At 44.3% G+C, this 15000-nt stretch overlaps 1 protein-coding gene across 6 annotated transcripts in view; it reads right to left on the reverse strand.

Annotated features, from left to right (window-relative positions):
- arfgef1 (ADP-ribosylation factor guanine nucleotide-exchange factor 1 (brefeldin A-inhibited)) overlaps nucleotides 1-15000 on the reverse strand; it is a 70790-nt gene that overhangs the window by 35229 nt on the left and 20561 nt on the right. For 2 of the 6 annotated variants that reach the window (XM_076290905.1, XM_076290904.1), the window contains exons 5-13: nucleotides 12604-12783; nucleotides 12433-12486; nucleotides 9543-9927; nucleotides 5478-5594; nucleotides 4883-5172; nucleotides 3932-4062; nucleotides 1137-1371; nucleotides 186-285; nucleotides 1-97 (exon numbers count right to left, since the gene is read on the reverse strand). The exon at nucleotides 1-97 is cut by the window's left edge and continues 43 nt beyond it. In XM_076290905.1, coding sequence (XP_076147020.1) covers nucleotides 1-97; nucleotides 186-285; nucleotides 1137-1371; nucleotides 3932-4062; nucleotides 4883-5172; nucleotides 5478-5594; nucleotides 9543-9927; nucleotides 12433-12486; nucleotides 12604-12783 — 1589 coding nt within the window. Of the gene's footprint in view, nucleotides 98-185; nucleotides 286-1136; nucleotides 1372-2012; nucleotides 2404-3931; nucleotides 4063-4882; nucleotides 5173-5477; nucleotides 5595-9542; nucleotides 9928-12432; nucleotides 12487-12603; nucleotides 12784-15000 lie in introns of those variants that run through there. The other 4 variants (XM_076290908.1, XM_076290907.1, XM_076290906.1 and 1 more) reach the window with 3 other exon arrangements.

Raw genomic sequence — 15000 nt, forward strand, 5'->3', positions numbered from 1 at the left:
GCAATCTTGGAAAGGTCATTGACGAGCCTTTCGAAAATATTAGCAGCATTCAAATCACAATCATAGTTCACATAAATGTCCACCACACTCTGGGCATCTGAAAGCACAGACAAGAAAAAATAAATCAATACTTGAAAAAACAAGGACAGTTGGGGGAGGTGTGAAAGAGTTGCAAGGATACCCACCGGCACATATCCTGGTAAGAGTCTGAATGACCATCCACTTATGGTCATAGGAGCTAGTGGACGTCTCAAGAATGTACAGAAAAATCTCCTTGAAAAACACCTGAGGAGGTAGAAGACACAGAAGCAATTATACACACAAGAAAAACGTTAAGCTCTTTGGCCTTGACAGACACACTGCATTCAGCAGTGACGGCTGCGAAGTGGAGAAGTGGCATCATCAGGAGGAGTGATGTCTGAAACAGGACGGAACTGCGGACGGACACACACGTGGCAGATGGACTGGCGTGCTGGTGAGCAGAACATGCATCTTAGACACCCTGACCGCTGGCAGTAAATCACATCACCACCAATGGGCTTAAGAGATGGGAGAACGAGGGAAAGAGATACGCAGAGAGAGAGAGAGAGAGAGAGAGAGAGAGAGAGAGAGAGAGAGAGAGAGAGAGAGAGAGAGAGAGAGAGAGAGAAAGAGGGAACGTGTATGTGTGTGTGTGTGTATGAGCGATAGAATGAGAGAGTGAGAGAGGAATCAGAAGATGGGGAGAAGAGGGAGATGGATGGATGGGAGGTATGGAGAGATTAAGCAGGAGAGGGAGACAGAGAGTGAGTGAGTTAATGAGAGAGAGAGAGAGGGAGGGAGGGGGGTATATGAATGAGAGAGAGGCAGCCAGAGAGGAGAGAAAAAGACGGAGCTGGACAGGGAGAGGGGGAGCGAGAGAGGAAGACAGAGTAAGACAGAAGGAGGGAGGATGAGAGTGAAAGATTGCGCTGCATCTGGGCAAAATGACAGGACTTCATTTCTGGACAGCTCTCGCCTACTTTCACCCTGTCAGCAAGCTGCTCAGCTGTCTGATGTGAACGGTTGCAAGGAGGTGGGGGGCCGTGTGTGTGTGTGTTTGTGTGTGTGTGTGTGTGTGTGTGTGTGTGTGTCACAGGAATGGGGTAGCAGCACACCTCAATTTGCATCTTGAGATGGGTCTTGAAGTTGGACAGCAGCGTGAGGAAGATGGAGAGCGAGAGCTCGAAGACCTCGGGCACGGCCGAGACGCCGTTCTTGGAGAGCGCCACGCACAGGTACTGCTTGATGGCGTTGATGAACATCTCGTTGGTCTTGAAGATGGGCCCGGCGTTCTGCAGGATAGACAGCAGCAGCTGCAGCGACAGCACCTTCGACCGCAGCTCGTGGGACCTGCGGAGGGGCAGGGCATGGCAGGGTAGGAGGTCAACATCGAAGGTCAAAGTTCAACATGGAAGCGAGACAACAACATTAACACGGCAGATGGCGGGGACATGAGGCTTAATTGGTTATTGTGACACTGCTGGGGTTCATCAGGAGAGCAGGTGGCCAGGGAAGGCTGTGGTCAGTGCATTTAATAATAGGACACTAAAGGCCCCCGCACACAGGCACCAACATGAGTGTGGCACGCTCCACTTTCAACGTTCGGTTACAATAGATTCCATTGTTTTCAATACAAGCCCGCACACTTCCACCAAACCCTTTCACTGCTGCCGTGTAGATCACCAATCAGTTCTGTTTTTGCTGCTCAATAAAATCCCGTGTTCAGTGTTCCAGTCTCAGTAAAATCCAGACATCATTAATCAATATGTTAGGTCACTAAATATAGGCTACACAATTTAAGATTCTCAGGCACATCTGTGTTGGTAAATAGAGCACTATAACACAACATATTATGAAATTGTATCATGAGATCCCTGTAATATACTGTTCTCACAACATTGAGGTCTAGACATGTTTTCGCTACATTGTAAAACCAGCAGAATTCTAATAGATAGTTTGAACAATGACAGGAAGTGATTTATATGACATACCTTCAGAGCGGGACAATGGGTGCAAGCGTGCCCAGTGGACAACGGCTCTTTCTACACGCAAGATTTAATGCTCTCCTGTTCACTTCCCGCCACAGAATTGGATTAAACCAGATTTTACAAAAAAGTAACAAAATAAACGCTGTTTTTTTCCCCTGTAAACACGACAAAGCGGATGTTACTACTTAATCATGTCCGCGTTTGTTTGTCAACAGAAACATACATTTGTTTGTTTCAAATGACTCAGCAAACACTGAGCCATACATCTAGAAAACGCACAATAATTCAGCCATAAATAACCTCCACACTGAGCATGGAGGACCTTTTAAAAGGCTGGAATGAGTATTCTGGTGGCGCAACACCATTTCTCATTTTGAGACTGGACGGTCGCACCAGTCCCCCAAAGCAATCAATATGGAGGACGTCAAACAGCTGAATCACTGCATCTCTTCAGCGTGCGGGCTCTCTGGCCAAGAACAAACAGGCCCAACAACACGACAACACCCTCAAACAGGCCCAACAACATGACAACACCCTCAAACCGGCCCAACAACACGACAACACCCTCAAACAACCGCTGACTGCTATTGAGGGACTGATTTAGAAATAGATACACTTTAGAAGACTGTACCAAAAAACAATGAAGGTAGAAACTCAACATCTGCAACTGTGAATGAATATTGCATTTTAAAATCATCTGGTAAGGCAGGTCTTATTTACTTAATGGATACTTCAGCAATGTGGCATAGGCACTAATACTTGGGCAATAATCTGCAGAGTTGTGTCATAAAAACACTGTAAAGATTATTCCACACTATCCCACTCCTGATATGGTTTGTCTGCTGCCACACCCTCAGATAGCCTTCTATTAAGACAGAAAATCATTCTTTCTTGCTATCTGATTTCAAAGTTGTCAGTTGAAGTAGTTGTGAGGTAAATCTCTTGGGGCAGGGTTGTGGGTGTCTGGGTGTGAGAGTGTGCGTGTGTGTGTGTGTGTGTGTGTGTGTGTGTGTGTGTGTGTGTGTGTGTGTGTGTGTGTGTGTGTGTGTGTGTGTGTGTGTGTGTGTGTGTGTGTGTGTGTGTGTGTGCTGGAGGGCTGGGGTGATGGTGTGGAAGGCCACAGTCTCTCTATCACACAGAAAGATCAATACTGCAGCGACAGACACTGCAGCCAGGCAGAGCTGCTCTCCACCGCCATGCGTGCCTGATGGAAATGAATGACTGTTCTCTAAATGCCTTTGTCTGAAACATCTCTGTCTCTTATGCCCTTCGCACTCTCCCTCTCTCTCTCTTTCTTTCCCTCTCTCTCTCCCCCTCTATCTTCCATTCCCTCTCTTGCACACAAATAGACACTCTCCCCTCTCACATATTTGTGCACCCAGAAAATTGGACACTTTTTCATACACAGACTTAAAAACACAGACACACACACGCACACGCACACGCACACGCACACACACACACCATGACAGCTCAGCTCTTTTGGGAAAAGGACTATTCCTGACACCAAGAGTAAGCACCTCTCACTCTCACAGCACCATCTCTCCCCCTCTCACAGCGCCATCTCTCCCCCTCTCACAGCGCCATCTCTCCCCCTCTCACAGCGCCATCTCTCTCCCTCTAGGTCTCCCCAGGGCCACGGCAGCATTATGCAGGACACCAGCCATCTTGGATTGAATTACATACACAAACCAGATTCACTAAATCCACTTACACATAGCATGCCAATCAGATTTGGAAAAGTTGCAGTCCTCTGTGAATGCAACCCAGTTGGCAACCACATTCACAAATTGTATTGAACCAGCTCAGATGTGATTAGGCCCTCTGGTTATGTCCAGTGGGGGGAAACAGTGTGCACTGCATGTGTCATAGTGTATTTTCTCAGGAGGGAGGTTTTATGCAGGGGTGGGAAGGAGGCTTACTTTGGATCTGGGGGACCATCGGAGAGGGGCTTCATGGACAGCTTGCAGAGAGAGCGGAAAACTAAGAAGGCATCCTTTTGCAGAATGTGGGAGAACTTGGCACCAGGTGCAGGCCCTGGAGTTCCCGATTCCTAAAACACAACAAAGCAGAGTAGTTAAATATAATAAAAAACAAACATCAACACTGGCACTGAAAAAATCAAACAAACATGCTTTGTTGTTGTCATTTAACACAGTTCAAAGTTCAAATTTCATAGTTAGTTAGGATTCCTGTAGACCTACTTATATTCATCAAACCTAGCAACTTTAATTCAAATTCATTGGATTCATTGGTTTTGTGAACACAAGTCATCAGATGAAACACTTGGCCACACAAATAGTCATTAGCCCACATAAGACCCACTGCTGTCAGCAGGTTAAATCAGCAGCGCACAGCCCTGTAGCCTAGCAACCAAACACCATCCTCCACTCCTTTAGTTAAAAGCCCACTGCTCTAACTCCTGGCTGTTGTAGGCTGCATCTGGAGACCTACCACGGAGTCTGGCTCAGTCTAGCAGACCTGATGCTGCTAATGCTGGCCCTGAGGGACATCGGGTGTGCACTGTGCGCACATTACTACCATGTGCGTTTGATTACCGCTACGACTAAAACCTGCAGGATGGAGCTGGAAAGCCTCGACGGCACACCAGCTTGCATTGATGCGGATTCGGCCAAGATCTAGCTCCGATTTCGGCACAGATATGGTTCAAAGAGTCCAACCAGATCCTTGCTGGATGCATCCAAGAAGTTGGTTATGTGTGCGCAGTCTGCGCACGTCCAAAAGAACGAAGTAAACAAGGCAAAGAGTGTCCACAGCTGGATCGGCCAGGATCATTTATTTCAATGCTTTGATTCTGAACGATCTTCAGAACCTGGCGGTACCTGAGGAAGTGCGCAACCGTGTGTTCTCACCTGAGTGTCGTTCGAGGAGACGGACAGCCTGTCGTCAGGCAGGGACGGAGTGAAGCTGGCCGAGATGGGCGTGCCGGGGATGCCGTTGGCGTGCACATTCTCGCTGTCACTGCCCAGCGTCCCCTCGTCCTCCAGTGAGTTCGGGGTGCCCTCGGCCGGCTCGGCCTCGACCGACTCGGCCTCGACCTCAGGCTCGGCCTCAACCTCAGGCTCGGCCTCAACCTCAGGCTCGGCCTCGCCGCCCCCATCCTTGGCATCTGAACACAGATGAACAGGGTCCAGGCAGTGACCTTTGGGGGTGGTGGAATATGCATGTGTAAAAATAGCACCGACTACAAGGACAAGCTTCAAGTGCTTGCCAGCATAAGGAGTTATTGTGGTTAGTCACTTCACTTCCATAAAGCTACAAACAGTCCTCCCTTGTCAGCCAGCAATGCGGCAATCCTAACTAATACATTAAAGTCTATAAGGCCTGAATACCTTCTATAAGAAGGACTGGCACTTACTCTGAATTAGTTTAGTCTTGTTTGTCACTAATTCACCTACTGTACATGGAACACCCCTAACCAGCCCCAGTGCATGAAACCAAACTCACTTCCTGCCACTGTGTTGACCACTTCCTGCAGGATGCTCTGAACAATCTCCTGGGCCTTTTCTTCATAGTTCGGAGTCCCTTCTTCCACAACAGCGTCCATGCTGTTCTGTGCTGCACCTGTGAAGACTTAGCAATTATTAAAATGAAGATTTAACGTGCTTGGCTGTTCTGTAACATTGCTGTTATGGTCCCCCTGGCTCCATGCGTTTTCTAATTTGGTCTTTAATGAGAACATTTAGACACTGAAGGTTAGTACAGCCCCACTGATATAATGTGCAGAGACACAGAGGCACCATTCGGTTCTTACGCAACAGCCAGTTCATTGATATTTCAACAAAGAGAACTCAAGAGAAATGTCAAGGTCAAAGGAGATGAACGCTCCACCATCTTTTCTTCCCATCCCAGAAATGCAGGGATTAAAGTGAAAAAAAATCGTTTGACTGAACTTTTTTCAGGCCATAAGGCATACGTTGTTCATATCTACCTATAGAGATAGCACCCCTTTTGCGGTCGCGACCTATTGGTTTTTAATGTACAAAAAGATGCAAACAGCAAAGTAAAGGGAGTATTCGCCTTATTCACACGGCGGCCATTGTTTAAACCAAAACGAGGCTACAGGGTACACTTACTATATAATTAATGCCACCTACAGGCAGTGTTGGGCAAGTTACTTCAAAATCGTCAAAGTAATTTGTTACATTATAATATTACTGTCTCTGAATTGTAAGGCATTACACTACTATTGTATTACTTTTAAGTTACTTTTACCAAAATATCTAGAAATTGAATTCTGGAATTCTAAATGCAGTTTATTATGCTCAATGCAGCTCATTCCTTCTAATGGAGGGCGATGTGGTATAACATAATGACTGAGCTAGGCTTAAGGCTAACAACAGTAGAATGCAATAGGCGCAGTGATGGCTCATGATGCAATACAAGGAACAATCATAGCCAGAATTTTGTTAAAAGCAGACAAAAGGTCGAAGTCTGGTCAATTGTGATAGAAATGCTGTAACTTTAGGCTTAGGCCTACTCATTAAAATCAACAGAGAGCCCACTACCTGTATATTGTAACCCAGAACTTGTCAAGATAGGCTACACAGTGCCGCTGCTGGCCATTTTGATGCCCTAACTGGTGAAATACAGTATTAACCTAAGTATGTCATCATATGGTCAACTATAAAGATGTAGGCTAATCTGCCTGTTCCCAGGGATGGGTAGTATTTCTGAAACATGTAATATGTATTTGTATTTCAAATACAAAATAGTATTTTGTCATTTGTATTTTATTGGGTTGAAGGAAATGGCTCTGTATTTTGTATCAAAATACTTTATTGGTGTTTTTTTTTTGTATTTTAGAAATACTGCAAAATACTATATGTGAAACACACTAAAAAAGTAGATACTACACACAGGTGTAATGAATAATTGGTAATTAGGCAACAATGGTTTATTTTTATCGCAATCAGCTAATGTGAGAACAGCTGTGTTCAAAGACACTAACAGCTTTTCAGTGACGGCTATTGTTGAAGCATCAGCTCTGGTCTGAAGCACTGGTGTGAAGTCGTACGCAAGTAAAGATGAGCAAGTTTACCTGTGCAAGTTCACATAAGGACACCGACAAAAGCAACCATGTCCTATTGTCTCCATGCCAATCTTTAACAGAAAAAATGTCAGATATCTCAATGAACCACAATGACATCAATAGATGGTAAGGTGTTGAGTGTGTTTGAATTCCCTTCCTTGTAGCATCCATTTCTGCATTCTACAGTGGGGACAAGTTCACCTTGTTTAATTAAATGAATTATGATTTTCTTATTCAGTTCTGCACTGGACTTGAATTACGAAATTCGGCACAGATACACAATTATGATTTTGGCCTATTGATTATAATGTGGTTAATTGAAAGCTCTGTCAGTCGTTTTGGATAAGCATCAGCTGACTAAATGTAAATGTAAATTCTTGAATTATTCTTCTTATCACACTACATGAACTTGCATACGGTATACTTTTTGGTATGACGGGCCAAATTGTATTGTTTTTTACTATATAATTTTAATAGGCTAAATATTTGGGATATTAAAAAGCTTTTTTGCAGTGCTTTCATACTTCCTTGAAAAAAGTATTTTGAGTATTTTCTAAATACAAAAATACAGTATTTTATTTTGATACATAATATGGTTACTGTATTTTGTAGTTTATTTTGATACATTAAAAATGAGGGTATTAGGTATTTTATTTTGAAATACATTCTGATGTATTTTTGCCCATACCTGCCTGTTCCCAGCATCAGAACACTTTGCGATGGTTAGCTTGTCGTAATTCAAGTCCAGTGCAGAACTGAATAAGAAAATCATAAGGCTATGTACAGTATCTTGAAGTTCCAGTATGTGAGAAACTTGATATGCCTTAATATCTCCAACCTCAAGTATGCAGATAATAAGGAAATATAATTAAACAAGGTGAACTTGTCCCCACTGTAGAATGCAGAAATGGATGCTACAAGGAAGGGAATTCAAACACACTTAACACCTTACCATCTATTGATGTCATTGTGGTTCATTGAGATATCTGACATTTTTTCTGTTAAAGATTGGCATGGAGACAATAGGACATGGTTGCCTTTGTCGGTGTCCTTATGTGAACTTGCACAGGTAAACTTGCTCATCTTTACTTGCGTACGACTTCACACCAGTGCTTCAGACCAGAGCTGATGCTTCAACAACGCTGATCCTTTAGCAACAACGCATCCATGATAGCTAGTGGCCTTGCCAAATAGACGCACACAAATGACGCTAATATGCGAGGTTCTGGTAGGCCTACTGGTTATGGTTTTGTGCTATAAATTAATAATATTTTATAGCAAAGTTTTAAGTTGACTATTTTGATTGCATGGTTATTTTTTGTCAACATACACTCACAACCTACTGTCGTTAAAAGTGAGGCCTAAGCAAAATAGGCTACAAGGCTGTCTGTGCGTCACAAACACGACTGACCCCCTTACTAAACAGTTCGCGATGATGACAATATTATTATTATTTTATGTTAACATGCTCAGTCAAAACCTTCCGTCGCAAATTGTGAAAAACATTGTTGTACATGTCATAACAGACGGGATAATACATTTCATACGGTTTATATTGCGTCGCTTTACACATAATGTTAGTTGCATTGATTAAAAACTGTAACAATAATAGTAGCCTACATGGGGTGGCATAGCAGGCTATCTGTTCAAGTCATAGGTGACACCCAAAAATGAATGACCTCCCCTGACAAGAGTTCGCGATAGTAAGAAATTGTCTACATTGATGCACGGAAAGAACACAGCCTACGCTTCTTCTCTGAATTCGCACATAGAGCTCACAATATCATATCCAAAAAAGTTAAACGGATTGGCCAACCTCATCAGCTGTCTCGATTGTGTCACTATAATCCAACTTTTAGACCGTTATTAGTCCTCCATACGTGTTCTTTTTTTTAAGCAAACGCCCCAGGCCAATGAGACAAGCGTGTAGCTACAACATAAACAAAGCGGAACTTATGGCTGAGGTAGGCTTCTCAAGAACACTATTAGGTCTTTAAACATTTACCATCACACACATTAATTCATCGGACCTAATATTTGTAGTTGCCTTAAAAAAAGGAAAAGAAAAGGTGATAGTCCCGGGGACTATTTTTTTTCTCATCGGATCTGCATCGATCTCAAATATGACATTTCTAAAATCAAATTGACGGAAATCCGTCGTATGACGGAGAACTTTAATCCTTGGAAATGTTTCAAAAACAATAGAGCGGACCATTACCACCACCAAATACATGAAACGAATTAAATTAAATTAAATTAATGCATAAAATAATGCATTAATGCAAGAAAGGGTTATTGACTCAACCCATGTTTCTATGAATTAATTTCATACTATGCTTCAGCCGTAATACGTGTGTATCTGAGTGTGTTTATATGAATGAACGTGCATGTGTCAGTGTGACTGTGTGTGTGTGAGTGTGACTCTGTGTGTGTGTGTGTGTGTGCTCCCATCCACATGTGGCTGCACAGACTCTACTCACTCTGCGCGGCGGCGGCGGTGGCCTGGTCAGCTTCAGTCTGCTCGTTCTCGGCGGCGCAGAACTCGGAGCCGTTCTCGGGCTCGGGGTTCTCGTAGTGGGGGGTCTCGGCGGAGCCCCCATTGCCCTGCTCGGTCTCGGTCTCGGCCTCGCTCTTCCCCCCTCCCTCGGCGGGCTCCTGGGGCGGTGGCAGGGGTGGGGGTGCCTTGGCTGGAGGCGTGCTGCTGCTGGCATGCTGCTGCTGCTGAGGGGTCTGGGGCGTCTGCGGGGTCTGAGGGGTCTGCGGGGTCTGGGGCGTCTGGGGCTGCTGGGGAGAGTCCGGCTCCTGCTGACTGAGGGGGGAGTGCTGCCGGTGCCGCTCGCGCTCCATCTGCTTTGCCTCCTGGAGCTGGGGGTGGGGAGGGGGTCACACACACACACACACACACACACACACACACACACACACACACACACACACACACACACACACACACACACACACACAGATACATACAGAGATTCAGACAAACAGATTCACACAAGCAAACACATACACACATAGACATGGATGGACACACAGACACACAGATTCACACAAACACACGCACAGATGCACACCCCACACAACACACACGTACAGAACACACAAACACACAGGCAAAGGATTACTATACTTTGACACAATAATTTCACACACCACCTCACAACCCCCTGCAATTCCAAACTTGTTAGCACCTGCATCCACAGGCGAGACTCGGGCCCAAAGCCAAGCAAGGGCTCAGGACACCTAGAGCAGGCCCAGGAGCCAACGTTTCAGAGAACCATAGACAGAAACACGCTCAATCAATCATCTCAGTTTGTGTATGTGTCGACAAATGCATTGTTACATGGAAATCAAAGGACATGCATATGAAAGAATGATCCGGTCTAATGCAAAAGCAAAGCATCCATGCTTCGTGTCATCGACTGATGCACTTGTGTTGGGCTGTACTGTTTAAAACAAAAGAATGGCATAACTCAACAGTAGACTTATGTATGTGATGCTTATATGGCACCCCCCACCCCCAAGCACCGTTAGATCTTGAAGAAACAGTAAAGGCATAAAAAGACCTGCTCTCACAAGTCAACAGACTGCAAACACCATTAAAGGTTAAACATTTCAAACTCTTCCACCCCGTTCACAGTGTTTCATTACCAGGCTGTTTGTCTTCCCAGAAAGAGATGTACTTAGAAATGATGTGTCTTAGGGGCTTGCACTATGCTTCTATGGAAGAAAATGCAGCCTTCTCGTCCAACCTTTTTATACTGAACATAATGGCGCACACACACTGTTTATCTGGCTTGCTGAGTGCTTTTTTGTGAGGTCGTAAGCTAAGTGGTCTCTTAGCCTGCAGCCTGTCTAAGTGTCCTTGTATAAACTTGTATGACCCATGCTCAACGTTCCTTTGTCTTCCACACAAATTCCCTGAAAACTCTTGCTACTTTATAGGACATTAAATCTGTATTCATGTATTATGTATTCATGTACAGTATGTAACCATAATCAAGCTTAAGATTAGCTCAACTCAGTGGACCTGCAAATTCTGTAAGGGATTTAGTGACCTTGGATACATAGTGCTTACTGTAGTAATACAAAGGGTATCTACTATCTAAATAGATTTTGAAATGAGAATTAACCAACTGAGACACTGACACACTCCTGTAATCAAAACAAGGAAGTTCCTCGAAGCAAAACATCCAGGGAAAAGATATCAGATGTTAAATTATTCATGATTAACACCAACGCTAACCAGGCTGAAGGAGCCACCAGAAATAACCTGCATGCCTGTTCCTCACTAAGGCAATATTTATGCAGTAATCAAAGAGATCGTTCAGCCCAGCCGAGTTACCATATGCACAGCGATTACATGTGTGGGTGTAGTGAGGGTAATAGACTGCCAACACGGAGAGCTTGATCCCAACCCTTAAATATCTATTCCTTTATGGCATCATGGTTAAGGCAGCTAGGGTTTTTTTTTTTTTTTTAACCGCAGTCTTGTGTACAGCTGAAATCTGGCACATTTGGTATGCAGCTCATGGATAAACTCCCCTGGAAGCGTTTCAGAAGCACTCTCTCGCATTTTAATCTGTCCTAATGAACGTGGCACAGGCTCGTCGCACAATTATCACATGGCGATGTGATGTGGCGTGCATTAACCGGCCAGGCACGGAACGCCTGTCGAGGGCCCGTCACCGCTGTGGAGTGGGCTAATTAAGGAGGGTCACGAGTCTATCGCTTCTCAAGTTTAGCCACATCAAACGAAGATAGCAAGGGGCCCCAGAGTTCAGTCTCTCCCATAGCAAGACAAAATTGTCAAAGGATGCAGAGTCAATGTTGTTTGTTTCACAGCCAAACTATGTAAGCCCAACTTGCTGACTGAGGCACAGATCAAACAGTTTTTTTACGCTATATACACAATTAATAAAATCAACAATGAATAGGTTAAAAGGTCACCAGTTGACCAGAATGTGGGGGATCTATTAAAAACCCACAAAATGTATGCTGAACATCTGTGCTGTTATTTTAACTCATCCTCAGCGTGTTTTTTTCCTGTTGTTCATACTCACACACACACACACACACACACACACACACACACGCTCCCGCTCGCACATATGACCGTCGTCAAACTCAAAAGGATGAAAATAACATTCATACACACACTTAAATATAGAACTGAATGACGTTGGATGTGGAAACAAAGTTGCAGGCAAAAAGAACGTAAGCCACGGCAAGCACGTTTTAAAGAACACGACATCAGAGAGAGAGAAGAGAACTACGGTAGAATAAAGTACTGATGGATGAAGCCAAAGCACACAACCAGAGGAGGGAAGACCAAGCAATAATTCAAGGCAGTCCTATACTCTTTACCTGACGATCACGCTTTCTGGAAGCCATAGCCCAAGTAATCTTGTGATTTGTAAGCTATATTTCGAGAAGGAGGGGGGAAGGGAGAAGTTCCAGTCAAGAAGAAAAAAAACACAGGTTAGAACAAGTGTTTCCCCCCCGTATTGCTGTTTGAGACGTGCGGAGGAGACTTACTGCTTGGTTCTCCATGCGGGCGAAGATGACATTCAGCATCTGGGTGAGCGTGGCCTTGGCCGTGGTCTGGTTGATGAGGTTCTTGCTGGCCAGGTAGATGTTGTAGCATGTCCGCACTGCCTGGAGGACGGTCCCCTCGTGGATCTCGATATTCTGGGACGTTACTGCTGTGAGCAAGGCCTGGCGATGGGACACAACCATCCAATTAGCATCAATTCTCACGCATCTCGTTCTCACCAATCACTGTCTGGTTCAGTGCAGCCACAGCACAAGACAGAGACAGACTGCAGCGAAAAGTGAGCATGCTCTCCTCCCCCAACACCCCCCCCACCCCCCACACACACACAGACACACACACACACACACACACACACACACACACAATCCCCTTCCAAAGGAAGAAATCTTTAATGTAAAACTGCCCATGTTGTTTAGAATACAACACAAGACAGCTTTTTCAGCACTGTAGGAAAGGTGCTTTAGGTGCTTTAAAAACCACAGCCCTGTGTGCACTCCTCAGCATACTGCTAAATCTGCACTTTTACCTTGAGTGGTTGAACATCACATCACTTGAACAAGCTCTGGGATGTGGTGTGATGTAAAAAGCTACTGAGACAGTTCAGCCCACATGCCCTCAATCCAGTGAACTTTCTTCCTGAACATTTCCAGCCAGTCTTACACAACAGGAAAACAACGCTAGGCTAACTTGACAGGACACCGGGAGAACCCACTCAGGTTTGGGCCGTGGTCCCGCATTCAGCAACTAGGGCTGCGCGCAGCAGCACTTGACCCAGTCAAGCACAAAGCGGGCGGCAACAACTCTGTTTCATAAGATGTGACGGGTCAACAAAAGAACTTCCTCTTCAGAGATGCCACGGCAGGCCCCTATCCACATTATTCTCTTTGCCATGGCAACCCAGGCTAATATAGCCCAGCCAAACACATTCTATTTGTTCAGGTCTCTCACTGTGCCACAGCATCAAGGAAGTATCCTAAGAGAGGGGTACCATTCCACACAGTAGCTACTAAACATGATGAAGAGGCTATTTCAAGGCCAAAATGTTCTTCATTTAACATCTAGAGCTTCATCCACTCAGACAAGTAGAGAGCACTTAAAAGCCTGAAGGTCTGAAGTACACCATTAATTAAATTACATTATAAAATGTAAGGTCATCTATTTAAAACACTTAAAACTTATAAACACACTCTTATTTCAATACCCTTTATTTCTTGATAATATCATGTTTCAAAGATCTAGAGAGATTGTTAAGTACATTTGATAAAACGATCTGACTGCAAGGTGCATCAACGCCATTAAACAGGAACTCCAGTCACACGACCAGAGCATTGGGCACCACATAGCCTCACAAACTTCTAAATCTTCAACAACAATGTAATCTGCAAAAACTCAACAAAAATGGAAGAATGCATGGAAAAATTATATAATAATCCTTTCTACTCAATTGGCAGTGGTTCCCAAACTTTTAACAGGCATGTACCCCCTGAGACATTATGATCTTCCGGAGTACCCCCAACACCACCAATTGTTAACAAGTTTTTTTTAAATTGTTTTATTAATATTTATTTTTATCAATTTTGTCGAGAATAGTGGTCATAAACATATGATACAAATCTCATCAATAGTCAACATATGATAGGCCTACAAATGTGCTGAATATAATGATTTTAAATAGATCTGCACCTAATCTCACACACAATCGTCTTGTTGAATGCAGTGATCTTATCTGCTAGGTGCTTGTAACTGGAGATTTAACTCATTGAGCTTTCCAAATATATCGCTAAGATAGGCCAGCTTCGTCAAGATAATGTTTATTAGTGAACGTGCTTGCAGATTCAAACATGCGCTCTTCCTCCAAGAAGAGGCGACTCGGAGCTCAAACGCGCGACAGCACTTTACCTCGGGAAAGCCACCTTGCCTCACTGTGAAACAGTACAGCCTTTTGGTCAGCTCCCATCTCCTCTCAAAGTGCGGAGAATAGAAACGCTTTTAAGGGCCGGGTCTTGATGAAATTCACCACTCTCATAACCTCGTTCAAAAGCTCATTCAGGTCGGGACTAACTAAGCTGCCTTGATACGAGCGCTTCCCTATGAATAACACAGTGCGTCCATTGCGCATCGGGTGCTACCTGGGCCTATGCTACAGATAAAAAAAAAAATAAAAAAACTCCTGTTTATCACGTCAGTTCGCGCCCCACCTGGCATGTCTCCGCGACCCAGTTTAAGAAACGCTGTTTTACCCTCTCTGTCTCCACTCTCGAATATTTTGTTAATGCGAAGAAAATAAGTTTTTAATGTGCAGCGCAAATGCGGAAGTTAAAGGAACCATATGTAAGATTGTGGCCAAAACTGGTACTGCAATCACTTTCAAATTACTG

The sequence above is a fragment of the Alosa pseudoharengus genome, unplaced genomic scaffold (assembly GCF_046254945.1).
Source record: "Alosa pseudoharengus isolate Yale_2024_CS ecotype anadromous, Long Island Sound unplaced genomic scaffold, YU_APseudo_1.1 YU_APseudo_1.1_scf_18, whole genome shotgun sequence".
NCBI classification, from domain to species: domain Eukaryota; kingdom Metazoa; phylum Chordata; class Actinopteri; order Clupeiformes; family Clupeidae; genus Alosa; species Alosa pseudoharengus.